This window comes from Globicephala melas, chromosome 10 (assembly GCF_963455315.2).
Source record: "Globicephala melas chromosome 10, mGloMel1.2, whole genome shotgun sequence".
Taxonomy (NCBI): Eukaryota; Metazoa; Chordata; class Mammalia; order Artiodactyla; family Delphinidae; genus Globicephala; species Globicephala melas.
The window spans coordinates 18030431-18057612 of NC_083323.1; the positions used below are offsets into that span (position 1 = coordinate 18030431).

The 27182-nt window shown below is 48.4% G+C and overlaps 1 protein-coding gene across 1 annotated transcript in view; it reads right to left on the reverse strand.

Moving 5' to 3' along the window:
• The window catches only part of STAB2 (stabilin 2), a 158325-nt gene that overhangs the window by 5781 nt on the left and 125362 nt on the right, over positions 1-27182 (reverse strand). The window contains exons 52-67 of the mRNA XM_030856195.2: positions 26878-26967; positions 24331-24477; positions 22681-22737; positions 21429-21555; positions 19694-19843; positions 17836-17940; positions 16426-16533; positions 14500-14693; positions 13254-13395; positions 9340-9473; positions 7620-7785; positions 7368-7474; positions 4734-4853; positions 3806-3946; positions 1526-1633; positions 463-591 (exon numbers count right to left, since the gene is read on the reverse strand). Of these exons, the coding sequence (XP_030712055.2) occupies positions 463-591; positions 1526-1633; positions 3806-3946; positions 4734-4853; positions 7368-7474; positions 7620-7785; positions 9340-9473; positions 13254-13395; positions 14500-14693; positions 16426-16533; positions 17836-17940; positions 19694-19843; positions 21429-21555; positions 22681-22737; positions 24331-24477; positions 26878-26967 (2025 nt within the window). The remainder of the gene's footprint in view (positions 1-462; positions 592-1525; positions 1634-3805; positions 3947-4733; positions 4854-7367; positions 7475-7619; positions 7786-9339; positions 9474-13253; positions 13396-14499; positions 14694-16425; positions 16534-17835; positions 17941-19693; positions 19844-21428; positions 21556-22680; positions 22738-24330; positions 24478-26877; positions 26968-27182) is intronic.

Here is a 27182-nt window from a genome sequence, read left to right on the forward strand (position 1 = left end):
ACCATCAGCCGAGACCCGCTGACCTGGATGTGGGCTCAACAGTTCAAAGAGGGCCAATGCGTTTCCCTGGCTGTGGCGTGAGGCCTCTGGCTGTGTAGGTCCCTACCCTGTCCCCACCCTCAGAGTCAGCCTCGAAGCTCAGATCAATCCCGGTGGGTGCCTGTCTTGTGAATCCTCCAAGGTGAGTGGCCTCCTGGGCCCCTGGTGAATTTGCCTCCAAGCCAGACCCCTGGCACGAAGGGCCATTGGCAGCGCATCACCCTCCTCCGTGTCCTGTCTCGGCCAGGGAGCGGGCCTTGGAGCTGCCACTGCTGCTCTCTTAGGGGCAGAGGCCCCACCCAGGAGACGGGGAGTGTGTGCCAGGCGCCCAGCTGCCGGTGAGCTCTCTGAAGCAGCCCAGAGCCAGGGGCTGGGTTTCAGAGAGGACCCCCGTGCCCATGTTCCCGTTTTTCTCCGTCTTACCTCAAAATGCTGAAAGCCAATTGTTCTCCGGTTTAATCGAAAGTAAGAATATGCAGCCAGAGCGATGGCTCCAATGACCAGGATGATGGCAAAGAACATCCCCGTTCCCAAGCCAGCGTGGCCTGAAGTCTGAACACAGAAAGGGGAGCGGTTGTTACTCAAAACTGTGACTTCCCCAAAGAGGTGTGCTTTCTGGAGCCTACCCCATTCTGGCTGGCCTGAGGCATCTTGGTACCAGTCGGGATAAAAATAACGATAAAATTGTTAACATGTATCTAGCCCTTACTATTTCCAGGGTCTGTTCTAAGCCCCCTTACACAAAATAATCCATTTAAATGTATAATAACACAAAGAGATAAAAACAATTTTTATTGTTTCCGCTTTCATACGGGAGAATGGAGACACAGCGGGTAAGCACTTGCCCAATATCACACAGCCTGTGAGTGGTAGAGGTGGGCTTTGGAAGCCAGCCTGGCTTTGGAACTTATGTGCTTAACCACTAGGCTGTGGAACTTCCCAGCAGCCAGCTGTGCTCGCCCCTCCCTCATACTTTTAGAACAAAGTTAGAATACTAACATCACCACCACCAACCAACCACAGCCGACCAACTCTTATATAGCATGTACTATGTGCCAGGGACTGTCTTCATTATTTTATATTAACTCGCCCTCCCAAGAACCCAGGGAGGAAGGCATTACGACCTCGATTTTGCAGATAAGAAAAATGGGGCTCAGTGATGTTCTGGGACTTGTCTAAGGTCACACGGTTACGAAGTGGAGATGCTCAGGATTTTCACTCCCTTTCCAGTGGTTTCTCCATTGGCCCATCCTGCCCTTTTCATTCAGCAGATATTGATGGTGACAGGTGTTATGTTGCTAACACACCGGGCGGGGGGGGGTGGGATGCAACAGGGCCGGCATCCCTGAGGCCAGCTGCCGTGGATGGGGGAGGCGCCTCCAGTATCCGGAGGCGGGGTGGACAGGGCTTCCGGGAGTAGTTTGCTTCTTGGGGAGTGGACATTGGGATTCCCCCTGGCCCCTCACCAGGAACCCTGGATACTCACCACTGGGGTGGGAGGTGCTTTTAAAGGCCTGGAAATGACATGAATAATCCCATTGGAGGCAAAGATGTCCCACTGCAGAATGGCTCTTCCATCAACGAACCTGGTCTCCTAGGGGAGATGAGAAGAGGCTGGTGGAGATCTCTGACCACCTGACTCTTACTCTCCATGTGGGCAGCCCTTTCATGGAGGAAAGTTGTCCAGTTTTCCCTGAGGTCGTGGCACCTGGGCTTCAGGCCAGTCCTCACTGACAGGTAGCTTAGGACTTGCGCTCACCCTCTGGACAGCCCAAAACACATTAGTAGCTCTTGTGCCAATAAGCTGATCTAAGAGCTGCAGAGACCCCAGGAGGTCATTCTGTCCAGCCCACTCGTTTAACAGATGAGAGTTCAGAAGGAAAATGGTATGTCCAAGATCACCCAGGTCGTAGGTGGCAAATCCCATGCCTCTGGATTCCAGATCCACTGCTGTGAACATCACACCACACTGTTAGAAAGGGATTTTAAGTGATCTAATTCCTTGCTAATCAAAGTGTGCTCCACTGGCTTGTGGCGTGGACAGTCACCTGAGAGTGCTTAGAAGTGCAGAACCTGAGGCCTCACAACCCACCCACTGAATCACAACATGCATTTGCACAAACCTGTAGGTGATTAAAATGCATAGTAAAGTTTGAGAAGCACTGGTCTAAACTACTGATCGTCGGTAATAAAGATCATTTATTAGGTAAAAATTAAAAGTAATTCATTTAGCCCTTGCTACATGTCAGACACTATTATCACACGTCGAAAGACTTGAATCACTGAATCTCCATAAAAGCCTATGATCTGACAAAACTGCAATGAGGTATCACCTCACACCAGTCAGAATGGCCGTCATCAGAAAGTCTACAAATAATAATTGCTGGAGAGGGTCTATCCAGCAATCCCACTCCTGGGCGTATATCTGGAGAAAACCATAATTCGAAAAGATACACGCACCCCAATGTTCATAGCAGCACTATTTACAATAGCCAAGACATGGAAGCAACCTAAATTTCCATTGACAGATGAATGGATAAAGAAGATGTGGTACATATATACAATGGAATATTACTCATCCATAGAAAAATGAAATAATGCCATTTGCAGCAACATGGATGGACCTAGAGATTATCACACTAAGTCAGGCAGAAAGACAAATTTTATCATATGTATCACTTATATGTGGAATCTAAAAAAATGATACAAACCAATTTATTTACAGAACAGAAACAGACTCACAGACAAAAAACAAACTTATGGTTAACGCAGGGGAAAGGTAGGGAGGAGGGATATATTAGGAGTATAGGATTAACAGATATACTCTACTATATATAAAATAGATAATTAACAAGGACCTACTATATAGCACAGGGAACTATAGTCAATATTTTGTAATAACCTATATGGGAAAAGAATCTGAAAAAGTATATATATAATTGAATATATATATAACTGAATCATTTTGCTGTACTCCTAAAACTAACACAACATTGTAAATCAACTATACTTCGATTAAAAAATATATTTTTAAAAAAGCCTATGATTTGAACATCATGGTTGTCATGGTCACATTACCACCACCACTATCACTACCTCTAATATCACTACCACCACTATCATCCCCACCGTCATCCATCATCATCATCAGAATAATCATCACCACCACCATCATCAACATCAACACACCACCATCATCAAAATAATATCGCTATTATTACCATCATAATTATCATCATTACCAACATCATTAACACCACCATTATCAAAATATCACTATTACCACCATCATAATCATCATCACCGTTACCACCACCACCATCATCATCATCATTAACACATCACCAACATCCCTGCTTTTCAGATGAGGAAATTGGGACACTTAGAAGTGAGATAACTTGTCTAAGTTCCTAGAGCTAGTGAGTGGCAGAACTGGTTTTCATACGAGGGTCATTTGACTTGAAGGCTCACATGTTAACACCTAGGATAGGCTGGCAATCTGACAGAAATAAGGGCAGAGAATCAGACTGCTTTAAAATGGTTTCATTTAAAGCTGGTTCACCAGCTTCTGGGGCTGGCGGTCACCAATGGCTTATTTCCCAAAGGGTAGGGGTGTGTTCTGGTGCGCAGCTAGTACCGCTAACTGCAGCTTTGGAGTTTACTTTCACATTATAAGAGTTGCCATCTATTAAGCACCTACTCTCTGCTAGGAGCTTGGCATATATTATCCCCACTTCCCCCTATAAGCCCAGAAGACTTTTCATACCAGTTGGCGCTGGTCCTGGCTGGAGGTGATGAGCAGCTGGCTTCCCAGCCTAGTGTGCAGGACGGTACCGTTGACAAGGTCATTGTAAAAAAAGATGCTGACGTTGGCGAGATGGTGCTCGATGTCCCGCCCAGACAGAGTCTGAGAGCAAAGAAGAGACACGAAAACGGTCTTTAAAGGCCAAGCAATATCTTCTCCTTTTAATGACGAGGATGACCCAGGGAAAAAAAATCACTTCGCAAAGCCTTGGTTTTTCTGCCTCCACTTTGAAAGTCATTTTTATGGACAAAGCAGAGCTTCCCAGTGGTGTCCTGGGAGGAATGGGTCTTGAGTGGGTAACAAGTGAGCAGAGCTATTGCTTCTCTCAGCCCTCAGTGGGGTCTGGGCTGTCAGAGCCCGTGGGTGGGCTGAATAAACACTGCCAGTTCCTCTGTGTGCCGTGACATGAAAAAGGTTGATGTAGTAGATCAGTTGCCCCCATGGCCCTGGTTCTTCACCCCTCCCCGTATCCCTGCTCTTTACCACATCATCTGAGGGCCTCCCACTCTGACTTTGGGCTCAGCCACATGACCTGTTGGGCCAGTGGCATATTAGCAAATGTGACCAGACGGGGGCTTAGAAAGCACTGGCAGGACTGGGCTTGCTCTCACCACAAGCCCGGGCTAGCCTGCTGGAGGATGAGAGCCCTGCGGAGCACAGCCCCAGACAAGCCAGCCTAGGTAACCTGACGGCCAGCCCGGCTTAGACACACGAGCACGCCTGGCCTGGCCCGGAAGAACTGCCAGCCGGTCTACAGCTGTTGGAGCTACATAAATGTGAAGCCACTGCGTTCTGGGGTCGTTTGTAGCCTTGCACTATGGTGGTGATAGGCCGCTGATACTGTCTAGAAGCGCTAGCCCAAAGCACAGACGTCAGGAGCCCAACTCACCTCATTTTCCCCCAGCCCGCTGTTCTGTGGCACAAAGAGGGTGCTTCGGATCGACAGGTCAGTCAGGTGTTTCAGAAACGCCCGGCCTCTGGCTGAGCTGTTGGAATAGGCCAGCACCTCCTGGGGAGAGGAAGGAGGTGGTCAGACGGGTCAGCCTGGTGTGCAGGGACCGGGGTGGCTGGAGAGGGTAGCATCACCCCTCTGGGAATATTCCTGCTGGTCGTCCCAACTCAGGCTGCCACTCGTCCGCTCTTCTGTCTGACTGCCCCTTGAGAAGACTGTAGGAGGATATTTCCTTTCCTCAATAAATCCTATGGTCCCAAGTCACGGCCAGATCACAGGCCATTCTCAACACGACAGCCCGTGTGGTCTTTGAAACATTAAGTGAAGTCTTGAGTCTCCTTTTGTCAAAACCCTGCAAGGGCCCCCACTTCTCCCAGAGGAAAAGCCAAAGTCCTTACAGTGGCCCGTGAGGCCCAAACCATCTGGACTGTTGCTCCTCTGACCCCGTGCCCGGCTGTCCTCTCGCTCACTCTGTTCCAGCCACGCTGGCCTCCCTGACGTTCCTCAAGCTTGCCCAGCACTCTCCTGCCTTTCATCCTTTGCCTGGTTGTTTCTTCTGTCTGGCAGATTCTTCCTCCAAATCTGCACGGTTAACTTCCTCTCTTCTGTTCACACTTTACTCACGTGTCGCCTTCTCACTAAGGCCTTTCCTCATCACTCTATGCAAAATGGGAACCCTGGGCTTCCCTGGTGGCGCAGTGGTTGAGAGTCCGCCTACCGATGCAGGGGACATGGGTTCGTGCCCCTGGCCGGGAAGATCCCACGTGCTGCTGAGCGGCTGCGCCCGTGAGCCATGGCCGCTGAGCCTGCGCGTCCGGAGCCTGTGCTCCACAACGGGAGAGGCCACAGTGGTGAGAGGCCCGTGTAACGCAAAAAAAAAAAAAAAAAAAAAAAATGGGAACCGTGTGGTTCCCCTTACCCTCCCCACCCCACCCCCCATGGCCTAGATCATCTTCTAGCTTTCAATACTATTTATTGTTTATTGTTTGTCTATTTTGTTCACTGATATATCTGAAGCACTTTGTAAGTACTCAATAAATACTCACTGAACAGATTTTAAAAAGTCACACTACCCAGTTCAGCTTTGTCATTGTGCAGAGAGTACCGCTGACACCCAGAGAAGATAATTTGCTGAAGGGCACGTAGCCAGTGAGTTTTGTTCTACACCGTCTTTTCTCTGAGATGCTGTCACAAGCCAGGCTCCCATGCAGCACAAGTATTGGTTTGGGTGTTTACCTTTAGAGTATTTACGGTAACGCTGAAGTTTTAGACGAGTTAGGTGGATACCTTTGGTCTGTGGAAAAAGGCTCGCCATTGTGGGGTCCTTGGTTTAGCTTCTGCCCTGCTCCTACAAGCCCTATACTTATGCTCAGTCCCCTCGCCTTGGCTATGTCCTTGACCTTGCTAAGCCTCAGTTTCTTTATCTGCAAAATGGGAATAACAGCAGAAGTGACTTCATAAGGTTGCATGAGGATTTATTCCTTCTAGCAAGTATTTATTGAGCACCTACTATATGCCAGCCACAAGGCAGAGAAAATCCTTCCCCTTATGGAGCTTATGTTCTATGAACCAAGTGAAAAGGGCCCTGAAAGGGCTCAGTACAATGCCCCGTGCGAAGGAAGTGCGTAAGAAATTTTAGCTATTGTTATTAAAATTATTAGCTCAGTTCTTTCATCAGTCAACACCAATTCCTTCTCTAACAGGGGCTTTCTCTTCATTGGATGTGACTTGTAGAATATTAAAGTGACTTTAAGTGCAGTGCAGGAATTCCCTGGTGGTCCAGTGGTTAGGACTCTGCGCTTTCACTGCCGAGGGTGTGGGTTCGATCCCTGGTTGGGGTAGTAAGATCCCGCAAGCCGCATGGTGCAGCCGAAAAGAAAAAAAAAAAAAGTGCAGTGCAAAATGCAAGCTGACCCCGTGTGGAGAATCTGGCTCACTGGGTGACCACCAGGTAGACTTAGCTAACTGTGCCCTACCCTGTCCACAAAGATAAAAGAGCACCTTACTCCTCCAGGGCCGACGCTGAAGCTGCTGTAGTTGCACACAGAGATAAGAATACCAGCTAATACCAGTACAGCATTTTGCATCTGCTGGCCACAGGGCTAAGCACTTTATAAATATTAGGTCATCTATTTATCACAGTGCCCCTATGAGACTGGTGCTATCATCATCTCCATTTTACAAATGAGCAAACTGAGGCTCAGAAGGGAAAGTAACTCATGTAAGGTGATGCACCAAGTGGCAAACCTAAGCTTCAGACTCGGGCAGTGAGGCTCAGTGTCCACGCCCTTTCGGGACTTTTTTTTTTTTTTTTTTTGGCTGCGCCACACGTCATGTGGGATCTTAGTTCCCTGACTAGGGATTGAACCCGCGGCCCCTGCATTGGAAGCGTGGGGTCTTAACTACTGGACTGCCAGGAAGTCCCTTTTTTTTTTTTTTTTGGTCAGTGTCCATGCTCTTAACTATGACTGTGAACCTCTGTCTTCTTTGAAGGACTCACCTCTCTAATACCTGCTTTGAGGCGACCCCTCCACCCCGAGGCGAAAGCAAACAGACATGGCACATACATACCGTCAGGAAGTTTGTGAGCGAGGGGAAGGACATCAGGACCTGCAACAGATTTCCACTGCACGAGAAGCCATCTCCCACGTAGCCTGCCTTGCAGGTGCAGTTCACATCTGGAAGGCAGGAGCACACGGGGGCCCGCCCCAGTGAGGCAGGGGCCTGGGCTGCCCCATCTCACCCTGGGAGGTCGGCTGGCCAGGCTGAGGATTGCTCAGCAGCTGCATGGCCTGGAATCTAAAGGGGCGTGTGGGCCGTTACCTTTCATCCGGTAGCAGAAGACATCCCACATTTCACTCTTGTTGTTTCTTGTTCCGTAGTCCACTATCCCAATGATACCAGAGCCACAGTTCTGGGAGGAGTAGGATGTGGGGTAGGCTACTCGCCCACTGTCCAGCCAGCCTGCTGAGCAGAGGTGGTACTTGGCCTGTAGGGACACAGATGTGGCCATGGGTCAGCTGTGATTTCATATTTGTTGTGGAGTTCTTTGGGTAACGTCTGACTCCCCCATCAGACTGAAAACTCCATGGAGTTTGGAATTATGGCTCATTTTGCCTATTGTACCCCGTGCCTGGAACATAGTAGGTGTTCATTAAATTTTTGTTGATTGAGCCATTGGATGGATGAAAGTGGTGCCTTCTCTTTCCTGTAGGTGCCCGGGTCCTTCACACTCATTTTTCTTCCCTCTGCTCTCGAGAAAGGATTTGCAATCAGCTATTTTTTCCCTGGGTGCAAATTCTTCTGCTTATGCGTTGATAGAACTGTAACCGATCATCAGTCATCATCCTCACCATCACCATTCACTGTAACACTTATTGAGAGCTTATTCTGGGCCAGGTTCTGTTGCAAGGGCTTTTCATGTGTCAGCACCTTTAACACTTATATCAACCCTTTGAGATAGAAACTTAAAAAAAACCTCTATCATATAATTGAGAAAATAGAGGCAAAAAGGGTTAAGTAACTTGCTCAAAGTCATACAGCCAGCGAGTAGCGGAGTTGAGATTCACACCCATGCAGTCTACTCCAGAGCTCTTAATCTTAAAAACTGAGTTCCTACTGTGTGCCAGTCACTGTACCATATTACCTTTAGTCCTTATACAAACATGCCCGGTGGGACAGAGGTTTCAATGGCTTGATCAAGGCCATACAACCAGCAAGCAGGAGAAACAAGAAATTCTGACCCTCCAAGATGCTGGGTCCTGGCATCAAAGGCTTTGCTCCTTGGTAAAGAAACGTCAGGTCTGAGGATCTGGTAGTGATGGAGGTTGGAGGGCAGTAACATCATCCTGATGGACAGTGGTCTCCTCTACTCCCAGTGAGCAGTCACTAGCAGGTCACTCAAAGTCGCTGACGTTTCCTAATTGGCTTCTGGTTTTAGAGGCTAAGAGAGTAGCCCTGACCAGAGCTCCATTTCCTCCCTGGCTGTGGCTGAGAGCTGGAGCACTTCCCATGTCCTCCTTTCACAGCCCCTCCAGACAAAGAGAGCCCCAGCTATTCCAGAAAACTCAGCTGCTTTGTGGGTTCAGGGAGACCCTAGGCTTGTGGTTAACTGATCTCTTTCTGGTTTCCATCTATGAGGTACACACTCCCAGTCTGTGCCTCTGCCTTGGTGGTTGAATGTCATGATCGAGAGAAGACTTTTGGAGTCAGGGGTACATGGAATGCTGGACCTGCCACTTCTTGGCTGGGTGACATTGGGCACATTACCTTTCAGAGCCTCAGTTGCCCTCTCTGTAAAAAGATAGGAATACCTACCTCCAGGGATGTTGTAAGAATGGACAGCAATGTCAGGGAAGCACCCCACACTGTGCCTGACACACGGTAGACTCCCGGTGGACATGACGAATCGTTATTGCTCCAGGAGCTCCCTGAACTCCCCGCTCCAGGAAGGCAACAGCCTGAGTCTCCCCTGTGTCCAGAGGAAGCTGCATCTCCTCCCCTGAAGACCCTGCCTGCACAGTGCCCGCCAACTGGGCCCCACCTTCTGGGCGTAGGAGAGCTGGTTGTAGGTTGCCATGGTTGCAGCTTCCTTGGTACAGGCCTCTCTGGCTTTGTCAAAGGTCAGCTTGTACTGGCCCAGCGGGGAGCGTAGATGGAACACTCCAGCGGTGGTATCTAGAAGGGGGAGGAGAGGAATCGTCCAGGCCAGCCCCCCTGGCTGGCAGTGCTTTCATCAGAGGTTTTCAAAGTGGAAGGCTGACCGTATCCCAGGGTTTCTTGGGATGCCACTCCCCTTTGAGATGTCATTTAAAATACTTATTTCTTTTCTAACTATGAAAGTAGCACGTGTCTGGTAGAAATCTGGGCCGTACGGAAAAGAAAAGAGAGGAACAAAAATCACCTACAGTCCCGCTCTCTGGAAATAATCATTACTCCATGGCTAACATTCTGATGTACTTCCGTACAGAATTTTTATTTTTGTAACTTTTAATTTTGATGTAATTTCACCCTTCCAGTCTTTTTCCCTGTCCGTTTACATGTCATATATACCACAAGTGTGGCAGTATGCTGCATATTTAGTTTTTAGAAATCTTTCTTATAACGTGAAATCACGATTATTTCCCAATATTATAAATTTTCTCTGGCAACATAATTTCCCCTTGACACTTTTAGTTGAACACTTTTTGTGAACTTCACAGCCATGAAAAAAAAATACATAAAAATGAATTTCTGCCAAGGACCCCATGTGTTTTCTGATTGCCACTATGCCTTTACAAAAGCTTTCTAGCCATTTTCCCCCTAAGATACTAGAAGATTTTAATCCTTTTTAAATAGTTGGTATCTTTTTTTTAACCAGTTAATGCAGAGACCAATGCATGTGACTTCAAGAAACAAGTCAAATTTTTATATTGTCAAGTTCTTTATCAAATGCCACTAAAACGGTACTTTCTACCCCCAAAAGAGCGAAGTTTAAGATTTTTTTTCTTTCTTTCTTTCTTTCTTTTTTTTTTTTGGCTGCCCGGCTTGCAGGATCTTAGTTCCCTGACCAGGGATCGAACCTGTGCCCCCTGCAGGGGTCCTAACCACTGGACCACCAGGGAATTCCCAAGATTTTCTTCTTTGACCGCAGACAATAGTATATTCATCCACAGGCCATGTAATCTTGTCAGCCACACCTGAAATATAAACACTTACCAATATAACAGCTTGGGGAAGGACGGAAAGGTGTTTAGCCTTGTCTCCTTCCCAAGTCAACACGATTCTTTTTTTAAAATTAATTATTTTTTGGCTGCGCTGGGTCTTTGTTGCTGTGCACAGGCTTTCTCTAGTTGCAGCGAGCGGGGGCTGCTCTTCGCTGCAGTGCGCAGGCTTCCCTTGTTGCGGAACACGGGCTCTAGGCATGTGGGCTTCAGTAGTTGCAGCACGTGGGCTCAGTAGTTGCAGCACATGGGCTCAGTAGTTGCAGCGTGCGGGCTCTAGGGTGTGTGGGCTTCAGTAGTTGTGGTGCGCGGGCTCAGTAGTTGTGGCTCGCGGGCTGTAGAGCACAGGCTCAGTAGTTGGGGCACATGGGTTTAGTGGCTACGCGGCATGTGGGATCTTCCCGGACCAGGGCTCGAACCCGTGTCCCCTGCACTGGCAGGCGGATTCTTAACCACTGCGCCACCAGGGAAGTCCCCACAATTCTTAATAGTGCCCTTGAGTGGATATAACAGTATATTTGATCATCCTTTACTGTTAGATATTTGTTATTTCTAATTTTTTGTGATGTTAGGTAATGCTGGGATGGTATGTTTCCCGTTATTCAATTCTTAGATTATTTCAATAGGATGTGTCCCTTGAATGTCATGAGGCTCTCTGCACACGTTGCCGAATTGGATGCCACAGAGGCTGTGTGAGTTTGCCCTCCTCGGAACTGTGTGAGAGTAGGCACTTCCTCCTGAGTGTGGGATGCCTCCGTAGCCTGCCCACCGGGACAGCTGAGGCATCCCAATGCCATCTCGTCTTCTTAAGGGTAACCACTCAGCCACAACAGAAGGTGGGTCCAGTGTGACGCTCAGTCACTTAATATCACTACCATCACTGTCTCAGTATTCATAAAAAGTAGAAGAGAAAACCCCCCTGGAGAAGATGGGCGATGTTCCACGAACTGAATAGATTCAGTGAGTTGTGGGAACAGGCAGGACTGGCTGAATGAATCGTGCCCTAAAGAAAAAAGCCAAGCACCTCTTGACTCCACACTCCTCCTGGCAAATGACTCATGAATCAACGTCCCTGGTCCCAACTGCTCATTCTTGACCCCATCCTAAATAACAACCGCCTACAGAATCTCCCTGCTTTGAAGTCCCACCATCACCTTGAAATAGAACTTGGAAGATCCATCATCACCTTGAACATAGACTGTCCCGAGCAAAGCTTTCAAAATTCTTGGGCCCCCCACTCCCAGACTGCTTTAACACCACCACTGGGTTGGTCTCTCGAGATGGAAACCTTACATTATGGTTGACCCTTTCCTTTTCTTCACTCTCCATGTCCACGGTGTGCCCTTTTCTCCCTCATCTTACTCCTCTTCCCCGCAGAGATCCTGTTACCTTGGGGTCATAGCCTTGATACTATGCTGTCCCTCCCACCATCGCCTCGTCCTTCTCAGCTGACCCCTGATAACTGCTGTCCCTGAGTCCTCCCAGCAGAAAGTCTTGCCAGCTCTTCTGTGCATAGCTCAACTCCAGCATCTTTCAAGCGTCTACTGTAGCCCCAGGCCTCTATTCAGCTCCCTGGGATTCCCTCTCTCATCCCACCCAGAGATCCTTCCCTTCTCTATTCTTTTTTAAAAAAAATTTACTGCGGTAAAATACACATAACATAAAATTCGCCTCTTGACCACTTTAAGTGTACAATTCCGTGGCATTAAGTACATTTACATGTGCAACCATGACCACTATCCATTTCTAGAATGTTTCCATCATCCCAAACAGAAACTTTGTACCCATTAAAGAATGAGCCCCTCTCCCCACCCTTCAGTAACCTCTATCCTTCCTTCTGTCTCTCTGAATTTGCCTATTATAGGTACCTTCTGTCTGTGGAAGAGTACAATGTTTGTCCTTTTGTGTCTGGCTTATTTCGTGGCGCATGTTTTCAAGGTTCATGGACGCTGTGGCATGCACAGAATTTCATTCCTTTTATAGGGTGAGTAATGTCCCACCGTATACTGCATTTTATCTATCCGTCCATAGGTTGAACATTTCAGTTGTTTCTGCCTTTTGGCTGTTGTGAATAATGCTGCTGTGAACGTGGGTGTACAAATATCTGCTTGAGTCCCTGCTTCCAATTTTTCTCTAACCAGCTTGCTCTCTCCCTTCAGTTGTACCATCAGCATGAGATAAATCGCTATCTTCTGTCTTATTACCTTTCTTCCCCCGGTCTTATTGATTAAAAAATGTCCTCAACTCCATTGGGAATCTCCTTGCAAGAAGAGACAGTGTCATATATTTGTCGTATCTCCTGTGTATTTCTCCTGCTTATATTTCCTCCACTTCATCCCCAAAATGGACTTGAGGTGTCTTAGGACTTGATGCGTGATAGGGACTGAATGTCTGTGTCCCCCACAAATTTGTATGTTGAAATCCGAACCCTCGATGTGCTTGATGTCAGCCTCCACTGGGTCCTGGGCAATGCATGGGCTGTTCGGTCCCAGTTTGTTTTTTAAGATTTTTTTTTCCTGATGTGGACCACTTTTGAAGTCTTTATTGGATTTGTTACAACATTTCTTCTGCTTTACGTTTTGCTTTTTTGGCCTTGAGGCATGTGGGATCCTAGCTCCCCTACCAGGGATCGAACTCACCCCCCTGCACTGGAAGGCGAAGTCCCAACCACTGCACCACTAGGGAAGTCCCTGACCCTTTGCTCTTGCAGAGGTCCCTTCCCCATGCCTGAGGCCAGGTGCTTCGGGCCACTGACCTTGGAAGTGGAGGTCAGCACAGTCAGCGTCGGCGTGGCACTGCCCATTGTCCTGCAGGCAGCGGTCGATGGGCAGCTGCTCCAGTTCACAGTCCAGCCCGTCTCCCACGTAATGACGTTTACATTCACACTTGTGCTTGCCCTGGGAGGGAAGAGTGGGAAAGATGAAAAAGGCCCTTCTCTGGGCCCCCAGAACCCCATGTGCTCCGCGGGCCACCATCCAGCACAGGAGGTGCTCAGAAGGGTAAGAAACATGCCTGTCCAGTCCGGTGGGGACTGAGTTACTGCTCCGTCTTGCTTTTGCACAGGCTCAGGATGGAATGTCCTCCTTTACATCTCAGCTCAGATGTCGCTTCCCTGACTCCCGGTCCCTTTTTATCACACTGGCCTGATTTTTGTTCCTCCTGACTCTTGGCCCTCTCTGAAGGTATCTTGTACACTCATTTCTGTACTGAAGATGCCCCCTCCCCCTACTCGTGTATAAGCTTTTGATCGCTACATCCTTGGCAGCTACAACAGCACAAAGTAGGTGCTTGATGACCGTTTGTTGAGTCAATGAATGATCCCATTTAACGTCCACAACAATCCTGTGAGGTTCGCAGTATTATGAGGCCCACTTTGTGAATGAGGAAACTGAGGTTCAGAGAGGTTAAGCAGCCAGCCCCAGACCACACAGCGTGTCAGGCCAGGAACAAAGACTCAAAGGCTGCCTGACTCAGAGTTCATGTCTATAACTATAATATAATTGACATCATCTCCCACCATCTTTCCTTCCCACCAGAGAAATGGGGCAACAGGGCACTGATTCCATTCTAGAAAGACCTGAGTGAGTGCCCAAACTGCACTTTTCCTGCCACCTCTTACCAACTTTTTTGGTTTTAATTAATTTTTATTTGGAATAATTTTAGATTTAGAGAAAAGTTGCAGAGAGAGAGTCTCCTTATATCCTCCACTCAGTTTCTCCTAACGTTAACATCTTCCAAAACCATAGTTCATTGTCAAAACTAAAAAGTTAGTGTTGGTGTATTATGATTAACTAAACAACAGACTTTATGTGGACTTCACCAGCTTTTCCAGTAAGGTCCTTTTTCTACCACTTCGTATTTAGCCTGCCGACTTAACAAGAAATAGACTCACGTGGGAAGAAGGCTTAGGAAGAGGCCAACGGTAACCCGAGTAGAGAAGCAAGGCTGAGCGAGGCACAAGGGCTCCCCACCCCCAATTTCCCCGGGGAGATGAGACTCACCGGGCCGGTCATCTGGCACGTGGCATGCTCATGACACCCGCCATTGAGGCCGTCCGCACAGGGGTCTATCTCCGTGCAGCTGTGGCCATCTCCCTGGTAGCCCTTCTGACAGCTGCAGGAGACCTTCGTGCCCTTCTGGGAGCACTTGGCGACCTTTGCACACCCCCCGTTGTTCTGTTTGCAGAAATCCACAACTGCAAGAGCAGAGGACAAGGGCTCAATGAACCACGCTCTGTGTAACACAGGCTTCAGATGGAGGTGTGGGTCACCCCAGGACCAGTGGCGCTGGGCGAGACAACGGGCTCCAACATTGCAGTGCCTTCTCTCCCTGTGCCTGGTGGCCTCTGTGCTGCATTTGCCAACACTAGTGTCCTGTGGCGAACACCCTCATAGACCAGGCCTGGTGACATCTGTCTACCTCTGCTCTTTTTTTTAATCACATACTTTACTTTGGTAGTAGTTTTCTAATGAGTTTGGGTTTTTAGTGTTAGGACATAGTCGCGTGCGCACGCGCGCGTGTGTGTGTAGGGTTAGTGCACTAGTGAGCACCTTGTGACATAGACATTGTTACCCCCATTCTGCAGATTAACAAATGGAAACTCAGAGCTTAACTGACCTGACAAAGGCAAACCAGCTACAACGTGGAGGGGCTGGGATTTAAAGCCAGGTTGGTTTGACTCCAAAGCCTGCACTTTCCCCACTGTTTTGTGTGCCCCTTAACCTTTGTTTTCTTGATCCCCCAAATTTCAACCTAATAGTAGATTAGCTCCAGCCTCAGGAGTAGCTGGAAAGCGCTCTGATTTCTCTCGTCTGACTTTTTGGCTAGAGTGGTGGCAGCCACTTGAGACCCTGAGAGCATGAACATGAGGACAAAAGGCCTCGGCCTAAGGCTGGCAGAGCAGAAAGACAGAACGTGGGTCTTTGCTGCCACTGCTGTTGCTGAGCTACTTCTAGACTGCCTCGTAGCAGATCACAGAACAACAGGTATAGCAAGATCTCAGTTCTGTAAAGAAAGTATATATCTCTATATGAAGATCTACTCATGAGAGCAGTTAGAAAGTATGCGTGCCCAGGACTAGTAGCTTCCCCCCAGTACCTATTGTCTTCTTTTTCTATAGTAGTAGATTTTCAGCTGGGCTTCATGGTTGTCCAACTGAAGACTACATTTCCCAGGCTGCCCTGTCCTAGGTGTGACAGATGATGAGGTTCCAGCCAATGGGGTGGAAGCAGACAGGATTTTAGCCTCTTCTAGGTGTGTCCTTAAAGGGAGGAGGTTTGCCTCCTCTCTCTCCCCCTCTATCCTGCTGCCTGGGATGTGCTTTGGTAGTGACCATCTTGGGCCAGGCAAGTGAACGATGGCAGAGCAACAAGATAGAAGGAGTCTGGGCCCCCAGGTGACCTTTCAGAGTGAAACCCTATGTTAGCCCTGGATGCCTCCATGCAAACTGCTATAAGAGATAAAAATAAACATTTAAACATCTGCCTTGTTTGTGCCACTGTTCATTTGGGTCTCTGTGTGGCTGAACCTATATTGTAACTACTAGAGACAGAGACATTTCAGTGTTCAAAGTGGTTCTCACCGAGTGGTGAGAGCACGTGTAGGTTTCACTGTTGTTTTTTAAATACTGTAGTATAGTTTCTCAATTTTTTTGAAGTAAGACTGGATTATCTGTAAAGTCACAGAAATACCATAAAACAAAGTGCATCACAGTTGGCAAAGCAGTTTCAAAGTCATGACCTGGGAAGTGGGCAGGTCAGGCATGAGCAAACCCATCGAGGAAAACTGAGTCGCAGAGAGGGTGGGTATTGCCGAAGCAGTCCGAGCAGGAAGCAGAAGGGCCGGGATGGAGCCCAGGCACCCTGACCAAGAGCCGCTCTGCTCCTAGCACCTCGCTGCTATTCCACCCATGCACGGATGGGACCTACCTGTACACGTTATTCCGTCCCCTTCATAATTCAGGTTACACTCACACGTGTTGTTCTCCTTACAGGTGGCATGAGCAGAACAAGGAGGCATGCACACGAGGGGCAGAACTGCAAAGAAAGAGGTCACCATTCATTCCACACCATGATGTGAAGGGTTGGGACCCACCTAAGGCATCTTCCTGAGACCCCATCTGGCCTGCCACTGTGTTTCAAAAGTGGCCCCTTATGGCAGGTGGACGGGGTGATTTGCTAAGGTCCCTCCCAGCCTGGAGATTCTGAGATTCCGGAATCACTCCTTTGTATTATTAAGACATTACTTCTGAAATGTTATCCAGATTAAAATGCAAATATGTTACCATTAGGGGCAACCAATGAACACTTTATACCTCAAAGTCCGCTAGCAAGGGTGAACTTAGCAGATTAGCTCTTTGGCCCTAAGGGCATGGGGTTCCAGAGGAGATGGTTAAATTGGAGGAGAAATTCCAAGGCCTTCTGTGGGCGCTGCAGAGCCTGGGAGAAGTCTGGGGCTTTGGTGGCTGGAAGGGGCTGCAGTATCAGGAGGCAGCATGAAGCCACGGGAGGAGGACAGGGGAGAGAAGAGGGCGAAGAACTGAAGTTAAGGGGACTGCTGGGCTGCTGGAGCTTCAGGTTGCTGATGCCCACAGGAAGAGCTTGGTCCTGCCCTTCTGCCCCCAGGGAGGATGAAGTGACAGTGCTTTACATTGGAGGATTCAACCTTTGACCGGAACACGAGGCTTGGGCTTCAAGGGAGGCCTCAGAAAACTGACAGCTCGGTAAGGACCAAGGTCATGACAAGGATGACAATGACGGATGGTGATAATGGAAGCTACTGTTTCTGAGTGCCCCACATGCACCGGACACCCCGAAGCCATGACCCCGACCCTCACAACAATCCTCCCCCGAAAGCCGTGCAACAGGCTCTCTTTCTTCGGACGAGCATCAAGCCTCGGAGAGGGTGGCTTAGCTGCGGCCGTTTGTCTAATACGCAGCTGAATCAGGGGTCATATCCTGGACTCCAGGGAACAGCACGTTTGCTGTGAAACCCTTCACCTCTGTGTCTGCACACATCTGGGCCTGGACCACGATCCCGAGGGACCCTTCCTGCCCAATCCCGTATACTTTGCTTGAGGTGGGTCCTTCCATGATTGACAGGACTGCATGCTGGTTTCATGGGTTTGAGTTAAATCGTGTCATCTAGTTTCCTTCACGTCACCAGATCTCTGGACCCTGGGGCCACACAGCCAAGTCATCTATTCCTCGTGGAAAAGGGAACCCCGGCTTTGTTGTTTCTTTCCGATGTCGCTAAGACCCCCACCCTCAGTCGGCCGCTCTCCGGCAGGGTCCGCTGCAGCACAGGGCTGCCGGCAGGTGGCCGCCCCCAGGACAGACCTGTCTGCGTGTCACAGAAGCGGCCCGTCCACCCCGTTTCACAGACGCACTGCCCAGAGCCCGTGATCCCGTCGTGGCACTGTCCGTGGTCCGAGCAGCCACAGGCTGTGGAGCGAGTTGGAGTGTGATCAGTCGGCAGAGGTCAGGGATTGAAACGCAGTCAACCAAGCCCACCGACCACATGCTGGCTGTGCTGCTGGTTCGGAAGGCACCGTGTTTATCCACGTCCATTCACTCATTCATTCAGACTTTCAAAAAATAACCAATTCAGGGGCTGTCATGAGGCAGACACTCCCAGGCAATGAGGTTACAGCAGAAAACCCAAGACATAAGGTCCCTGTTCTCAGGGAGCTTACAGTCTAGCAGTACCTGGTTATCGAACACGTAATTATAAATACAGTGATTGTTGTAAACACAGAAGTAGAGGGTATCATGGGGTATGTAACTGAACAGTAGGGGGAGGGAACATCATCTGGGCCTCCTAACAGAGAAAGGGACTGAATGGTCAAACCTTCAAGAAATATACCAATCCTTCTGCTTCTTACCACCTCCAGCAGCACCACTCTAGCCCACGGCATCACCGGCTCTCACCCAGAACGTGGCATTAGCCTCCCCAAAGCTGGCCCTGCTTCTGCTCGTGCGCTCCCATGGTGCACTCTCCACGGGGCAGCTGGGGTGGTCCTTTCCAATCTGCTCAGGACAACCCCCCCGCCCCCCATTCACAATCCTTTACTGGCCGCCATCACACTTAGATTAGACGCTGAAGACCTGTCTCTGGGCAAGAAGCTCCTATGTTATCTGGCCCCTGGCGACCTTCAGATTCCTTCTTCTCCCTTTCTCCCTCTTCTTTGCCCACCCTGCTCAGCCACCTTGGCCGCTCTGCTGTTCCTTGCAAGCCAAGCCCATGCCTGCCTCAGGGCCTTTGCACTTGCTTGTCTCTCTTCCAGGAAAGCCATTCCTCTAGCCTGCACTGTCCATCAGAGCAGCCGCTCATCACACGTGGCTATCTAAATGTAAACTAATTAAAAAAACCAAAACTCAGTTCCTTAGTCACAGGTTTTGAGTACTCAACATCCACTTGTGGCTAGCGGCTACCACTCCTCGTGGCGGAGTCACAGAGCATTTCCATCGTCACTGAAATTGGACCGGACAGAGCTGCTATTGACAGTCCCACTCCTGGCCCCCTCACCTCTGTTAGGTCTCTACTCAAATATTTCATGAGATGTCTTCTGGACCAGTGCCTCCTTTCTATCTCGACTCCCTTCATCTGCTTCATCTTCTTTATGCCTTTCTATCTATTTTTGTTTCTGTCATCTTTGTTTCCTCCCTTTGAATGTACACTCCTTGAAAGCTGGGATTTTGAAAGCTAAGTTCTATAACTTAGAACCATTCCTGGCTTTTGGTCAAGTCACTAAGCCTCTTTGTGCCTCAGCTTCTTCATCTGCTAAGTGGGGATGATAAAGAGTACCCACCTCAGAGGCTTGTTGTGAGGATTAGATGGTACAACATACCTGCCTGGCACATAGCAGGCACTCCACACACATTAGCTGTCAACATTAGTAAGGACTCAGCATATATGTGATAGTTGAATGACTGAATGAGTGTTGGTCGGCCACAGCTTGCCTTGGTGGCTGCAGGGGTTGTGAGTTTCACTTCTAGAGGGGAGGCTCTTTCAGTGGATGGAAACTGGGAATATATCCAAGGAGGAAAAAAGCATGTGAGGGCAGGCAGATGGGAGGTGGGTGGCCAGGAAAGAGAGGAAGAAGGATGCTTCCAGCTCAGGTGGATGGTGTGCATTGGGGCAGGGAGCACAGAGCCGAATGACAGGCAGGAGCTCAGGGGAGTGGGTGCCACATACGCTGACAGTCAGGCCCGAATCTCCCTGGCCAGCACAGCTCACACGCTGTCCCGTTGAAGCCGGTGTTGCATTTACACTGTCCCGCGGGTGAGTACTGATCGAGGCAGACACCCCGGTTGCTACATGGGGTATCTGGTCCTCCAGGGCAGGCTGGAAGAGATGAAACAGCAGTGACTCAACAGCCTCCCCAGACCCAGAGCAGCTCAGCGCCTTTGTGAACATGCTGCTAAACCGTCCTCAGCTGTGGGTTCTGTCCTCTGTGGCCCCGGGGACATAGCCACATAGTGTCACTGGATGTTCAGAGCAACCCACTGGCCTATGGCTTAACTATATCTGATAGGGGGGCTTCCCTGGTAGCGCAGTGGTTGAGAGTCTGCCTGCCGATGCAGGGGACACGGGTTCGTGCCGCGGTCCGGGAAGATCCCACATGCCGCGGAGTGGCTGGGCCCGTGAGCCATGGCTGCTGAGCCTGCGCGTCCGGAGCCTGTGCTCCGCGACGGGAGAGGCCACAACAGAGAAAGGCCCACGTACCGCAAAAAAAAAAAAAAAAAAAATCTATCTATCTATCTATCTATCTATCTATCTATCTATCTATCTATCTAATAGGACTGGCAGAGCAATATACTGAACTGTGCACTGTATTTGGGGGTCAGGAGACCTGGATTTGTGTTGATCTGGGCTGAATAATGAACTTGCTCTGAGCTTCGGTTCTCTTAGCTCTAGAGGAGGAGGGGGAGGGTGATGACAGAGTACCCACTCTAAGGATCAGATGAGACACTGTAACCAAGAGCATTTGAAAATATAAAGCGCTGAACAAATGTAAGGGATGACACTGACTTTTATCAATGGTCTGTGCTTTAGTGATGGACAGTGGAGTGGAGGCTGAGTGATTGCGTGGACTCCCAGCCCAGAATTTTCTCAACTGGACCATGATGAATGGAGTATGCATGGTACTTAAAACCATGGCTTCTGGAGACATACTATGGGACCTTAAACGTGCTTCTTATCCAATCTGTGCCTGATTTCATCATCTGTAAAATGGGGATGACAATGGAACCTACTGCTTAGGGGTTGCTGTGAGGTTCAGATGTTCCCATATATGGGAAGTAGCACTCAATACATGTGCCCACTTAAATCAATGCATGGTGGATGAGAAGTTCTATGGCATTTGTTATGCTTTTGCTGCTGCGTTATTGGCTAGAAGTCGTATCTAGACAAAGGGGTTTCAGGAGCCCTTTCCTGAAAGGGTGAGATGAGGGAGGGAGGGCGATGTTACACATAACGGGAGATTTCAGGAAATAATGGCCCATTCATATCACATTGGTATAGCAACCTGCCAAGGTAGATGTCTTTAGACGCGTTTAAACTAGCATGCTTGTCAGTATCATAGACTGGTGTCAGAAGTGAAATACGGTGTTTCTAACCCCATGGGAAATGTCTTATGCTATAACGTCAAGCAGAAAAGCATGACACGTGATTTACAATCTATGCACAGTAGAATCTCAACTCTGTAAAAACCAAATATGACAAGAAAAAAAAAAAAAAGGAGAAGGAAAGCTGCACAGCTCTTCAGAATAATTGCTTTTGGATCTTTTCTTAGCAGAATCATGAAGAGTGATATACTCCCCTGCTCCCCGTGCCCCACCGCCCCCGGTCCCCCATACAGTACTTTCAAATGCTCCACAGTGATTGTACAATCATTTCAGAATTGCAAGGCAGTAAGAGGCTCCCTTACCCTGACAGTCTGGCCAGAAGTAGCCCTTGCAGCACTTGGGGAGCTGTATCACCAGGGTGCACTGCTGCTTGCAGCCTTCCAGGTTCCTCCTGAAGGGCAAGTCGTACAGACACTTCCGCTTCTCACCCTAAAGGAAGAGATTGAACCATCCCTCCACCTTCCATCCCCTTGGGCTCTTGGGCTCTAGTGCGCCCCCAGTGGGAAATCCCGGGTACTGCCCAAGTAGAAAATGGGACTCAACGGTCATGAGCCCCGTACAGGGAATTCTCTTCTTAGGGGTGCAGAGAGACAAATGAATGGGGGAGGGGGCAGAGGTGGAGTCCACAGAAAGAAGATTTCTCCCCATCTTAACCCTTAGAGCTGTTTGCAGAAGGTGTGATTGCCTGAGAAGGGAGTGGGGAAGAGGTGGCTTTCTATCAGAAGAGGGGTCTGGCCTGGCTCCAGGAACATCAGTAGAGAGGGTATGGGGCTACAGTTCATTTTGTAGGGGTGTTTCTGTGAGAGGGGTTACTGGTAGGGTAGAAAGAGCTTGGCTTTGGAGTAAGTACTAAAACTAATACTTAATGAGCACTTGCTCTGTGCCAGGCTCTGTACCCACATTTAAAAACTTACTTTTCCTAATAATCACACACAGAACTGTTATTAGCTCCATTTTGCAGAGGCAAAAACATATAAAATGACTTGCCAAAGATTACCCACGAGAATTTGACCCCATAACTGTGGACCCCAAATTTCATTGGCTTAACCATTACTCTTACATTGCATGCTGGGCTCTAATCCTAGCTTTGCTCCTTACTAGCTGTGTGGCCTCAGGCTGATTGCTTATCCTCTCTGAGGCTCATCTGTTGTAAGTGGAGGTAATATATTTTTCTATAGATATTATAATGGGGAATAGGGATAATGTCAAAGGGGCCAGCACAGAGCCGGGGACATGAACAGCAACTAACAAAATACAACTATTATTTTTATAATTATAATTATCTTTGCAACCCCTTCTAGGTCTGTAATCCCATGACTCTCCTAGACAGTTTCTTAAAAGATGGATAGTGGGTTGACAGGCTGCCTGGGCTAAGAATGTTCATCTCTAATCCCACTGGCCTGACTGTTGAAAGAAAGACATAAACTAATTACACACAGTTATAACACACTTGCAGATGCACACGCATGCACACGCATAGCTACCAGGAGACTGGGGTCTGATAGGGAAACAAACCTATCACTCTCCAAACGTTATCACTGTGTTCATAATTACCTTTGGTTTAGTCCACCTGGGGCAGCTGGGAGTATGAACACAGCTCCCACAGTTCCCCTAGTACGCAAGAAAAGAAACACTTAAAAATCCAGAATATTGGGAAACACAAGGAATGCCCCAGGTTAATGCCTTGATTATGTGACTAAGAACTTAATGAATCTTAAGATTCTGGCTATGATCAAGAATATAAAAGCAAACACTCTGTAACTTTGCCATAGAGAATTCTGAAGGTATGTCGTGGACCTCAATTCCTTAGTCTAGTTCTTTGAGGTAAAAATTCCCTGTTAGATGGTGGTGGACCAGGGCGGGGTCACACAGGCACACGGTATAGCAGCAGTGGGAAACGTGGATGCAGGTGTCAGTTCCATTATAAATCAGCTGTAATTGTTCTAGCTAATCACATTCTTTGATGCTTAGTCTTCTGATCTATAAAACAGGGATAATAATTCTTGTTGCTATTTGATTTTCAGGGGATTGATGGGTGAGGAAAAATGATTAACTGAAAAAACTGTCTGTATATATACTTTGAAAGTGAAGAAATTAACAACTGGTTTTTCATCTCCTACTCTGGCTGTTATCCTAGTAATTTGGGATATTTATTGAATGATTACAAGTTGCCCGGTACAGAAATCAACTGGTGACAGACTTTGCCATGTAAGTCACTTCACCTCTTTGAGACTCAATTTACAAGTTTGCATAATAGAGCAGATGATAACTGCTTCTACTATTGGATAGGGGTAAGATGAGCATTGGATGGATGAATGTGTGTGAGATGTACACACGCCTCATACAGTGCAGGACCCGGGACGGAAGTTCAGCCAGTGTTAATGAATGAGCAAATGAATGGAGGGATGGTGGCATGTATTAGATCGAACCATATGAAACTGCCACTTTTGTAGTCATACCCTGTCAAGTACAGCACTTCTCATGGTTTTTTCTGGCAGAGGCTCAAAAAGTGCTTGTAGAATGGTTAAGGGAATGACTGTGGGTGGGCGGGCTTGAAAATGGCTGGTAGAACAGCGGCACACAGTTGCTTCCCAACAACTGTTTCCTTAATGGCCGGGGGATGGATGGATGGGTGTGTGGGTGGATAAATGAGCGCGGGCGAGGCTCGTACGGGACTAAGGAGACGTTAATCTGAAGAGCACTGTCGGGCTTCCCTGGTGGCGCAGTGGTTGAGAGTCCGCCTGCCAATGCAGGGGAAACGGGTTCGAGCCTTGGTCTGGGAAGATCCCACATGCCGCGGAGCAACTAAGCCCGTGCGCCACAACTACTGAGCCTGCGCTCTAGAGCACGCGAGCCACAACTACTAACGCCACGTGCTACAACTACTGAAGCCCACGCGCCTAGAGCCCGTGCTCTGCAACAAGAGAAGCCACTGCAATGAGAAGCCCGTGCCCCGTGACGAAGAGTAGCCCCCGCTCGCCGCAACTAGAGAAAGCCCGCACACAGCAACAAAGACCCAATGCAGCCAAAAATAAATAAATAAAATAAATTTATGAAGAGCACTGTCATGTGGTGCTCTGATCCCTTGGGTCCTGTGTTCACTGGGGACCAGCCCTCTGTGGCTTCACAGCAGGGTCCCACAACCCATGAGGGCTGTTCCTTGACCCAAGGTTCCCTTACTACAGTAGTGTTTTTAGGACTGACCGAGACATCGAACGTGGTAAAAGTGTCACAGCGGCCCCCCAGGGTGGGGTCGATCAGTAGACAGTCAATGCCGTAGGCCACGCCCAGGTCAAATAAGAGCTCCCGCTGCACAATTCTGCACATTTGGCCGTTCAGGAAGAGCTCGCCCTGTGACAGAGGGAGAGAGAGCAGGGGAATAGTCAACAATCCTCAGACTTCTCCTCTTCCCAGGCCATGGAATGTGGCCAGCACCTGCTAGAGTCACAAAGAACTGCTACGTATCGACGGCCAACATCTTCATCTCAGACACGCAGTACGTATTACATCCGAGTACTGTCCTTCGTGCTTTACCTGTGCAAATTCTTTCAATCCTGACAACATCCCGAGGATGTGGCTACTCTTGCTGGTATCCCCATTCACGGATGAAGAAACTGAGGCAGGGAGTGGTTAGATAACTCACGAAGGTGACGCAGTCGGTAAGTGGTGGTGCAGGCGTTCACGCCCAGGCTGGCAGCCTCAGCCCACACCCCTGGCCACTCGGCAACACTGCCTCTACCAAAGTAGAAACGCTGGCAGTGGGGGTAACAGGGTGGGGTAGGGATGGCCTGGCCGTGGCCCAGGATAAACCTGGTTGACATGGCCACTTCGCGTGCAGTTACCCGGTTTTCATATTTAGTGCCAGCACCTAGCACAGCTACCGGTACAACTTCCTTTCCAAAATATACACTGATGGGCTTTACCCTTTTAACGATAACTTTTTCACGTATACTAGGCATTGTCTAAACTGTGCTCTAGATACATGATTTTGTTTCATGCTTGCAACAGTCCTCAGGCTTTCTTTCCTAAGGTCCACCCAGCTAGTAAATTGATGGATATATTTCCCTCCCAGGAAGCAAATGCTTTTAGAAAGTTCCACGAAAAGAAAAAGATAAATCTCTCTCTAGTGTTTGATGGGATGTACACTGTGTAACTCAGTGGAAAGGACACTGGAAAACTGCAGTTGAGTCCCCCCACTTCTACTTATACACTGTGTGAACAAGTCCCTGAACTTTCCTGAGGTTTAATTGTTTTTACCAGGTAAATAGGATTAATGATTCCATTGCATAGAGTTGTTATAAAGTTCCAACTAAATAGTACTCTGGGGACTTCCCTGGTGGTCCAGTGGTAAAGAATCCGCCTTCCAATGCAGGGGACGCGGATTCCATCCTTGGTCAGGGAACTAAAATGTCACATGCCGTGGAGCAACTAAGCCCGTGTGCCACAACTACTGAGCTCGCTCGCCTCAACTAGAGAGCCTGCATGCTGCAAACTACAGAGCCCATGCGCTCTGGAAGCCACACACCACAACTAGAGAAGAGAAAACCCGCACGCCACAACTAGACAGAAGCCTGCGTACCAAAACGAAGAGCCCGCACGCCGCAACGAAAGATCCCGTGTGCTGCAACTAAGACCCGATGCAGCCAAAAAACTAAATAAATAAAAAATAAAAAAAAATAGTACTCTGAGTACAAAGTGCCTGAAAGTTCTATTAGCACTCAGGATGAGCAGTGAACATTTGTCTTCTTCTTCTTTGATAAATGTCCAGTTTGGTCTATGGAGACAGTATAGTTGATCTCAAGAGAGTACGTACATTAGGATAACTTTCCAGAAGTTGGGATGTAAAGATGCTAACACTCTTCACATTCGGTAACAAATTCAATGCAATTCCAATCCAATCACCAAAGGGATTCTGGCTTGTCAGAAGATGTAAACAGAATGTTATCTGGGACTTCTCAGAAGGCTCCTTGAAGGTCATCAACTCAGCTTGGAGCTGCATCCCTTTTGCCCTTTCTCCTTTCTACTGCCTGGAAAGTGGACATGATGGCTGGAGCTCCAACAGTTATGTTGGACCTTGAGGTGACTGTGAGGCTGGAAACATGTGCTGCAGAGCAGGAAGACAGAAGGAGCTCCCCCAGTGAGCTATCATACTAGCTCTGGATTGGCTACTTCCAGATTTTTTTTTTATAAGAGAGAGAAACCCTTACATATTTAAGCCACTGCCATTTTCCATTAAATAAAAGATAGAGGATGTAGCTACTATTATCCCATCAGACCCATTCATCACATGGAATTACAGGAAGGTAATATTGTTAAGGAGCTAGCCAAGGAAGGTGAAAATTGCAAATTTTCTCTTTGTTGGCCTATCTAGGTAGATGTAACCCAGAGCTGGCTCTGACATGCTCTGAGAGGGCTGGAGGGGAAGCTGCAGTAGGGCTGGGAAGGAAGGAAAAGGAATGACAGTGTACTTTCTTGCTTCAGGGAAGCGTCTCACACTGGAAAATAAATCTTCCCCAAAAATCAACCAAAAGCTGCTCTCTGCAAGTGTCAAGGGAGGCTCCCTGACACCTGGTGAGGGCTTGGGCTGGACAGGACTTTTCAGGTTTTTCATATCCACTTACTCAGGGGAGATAGCCCTGAAGGCAGTGAGAGAAAAGAGCTTGCTGTCAACGTGGGAAAAAATGAACAACTCCTGGAAGGGGCAGTGGTTGGAGAATGCACTCCCAACTTCCACTGGGTGACGATACTCACGATGTCACTGCCAGCTCCGCACTTCACACTCAGCTCGGAACCTTGCAGGGTCTTCCAGGTAGCAGACCTGGGGAGATCTACTGCCAAAACCTGTAGGAGTGATGATGCCACATTAACACCCCAAATCTGGGCTGAAGAATGGCCCCAAGGAGCTTCCCCAACAAACCAAATTCAGACACAATTTTTCTAAGAGTTCTAATAATTCCAGCTTTAAAATGACAGTAGATATAATCAAATGCAAGAATAAGTGTGGGCTCTCTAGGAAGTTGGACATTTTTTCTGTGGGGAAAGTCTCCTCTAGCTGG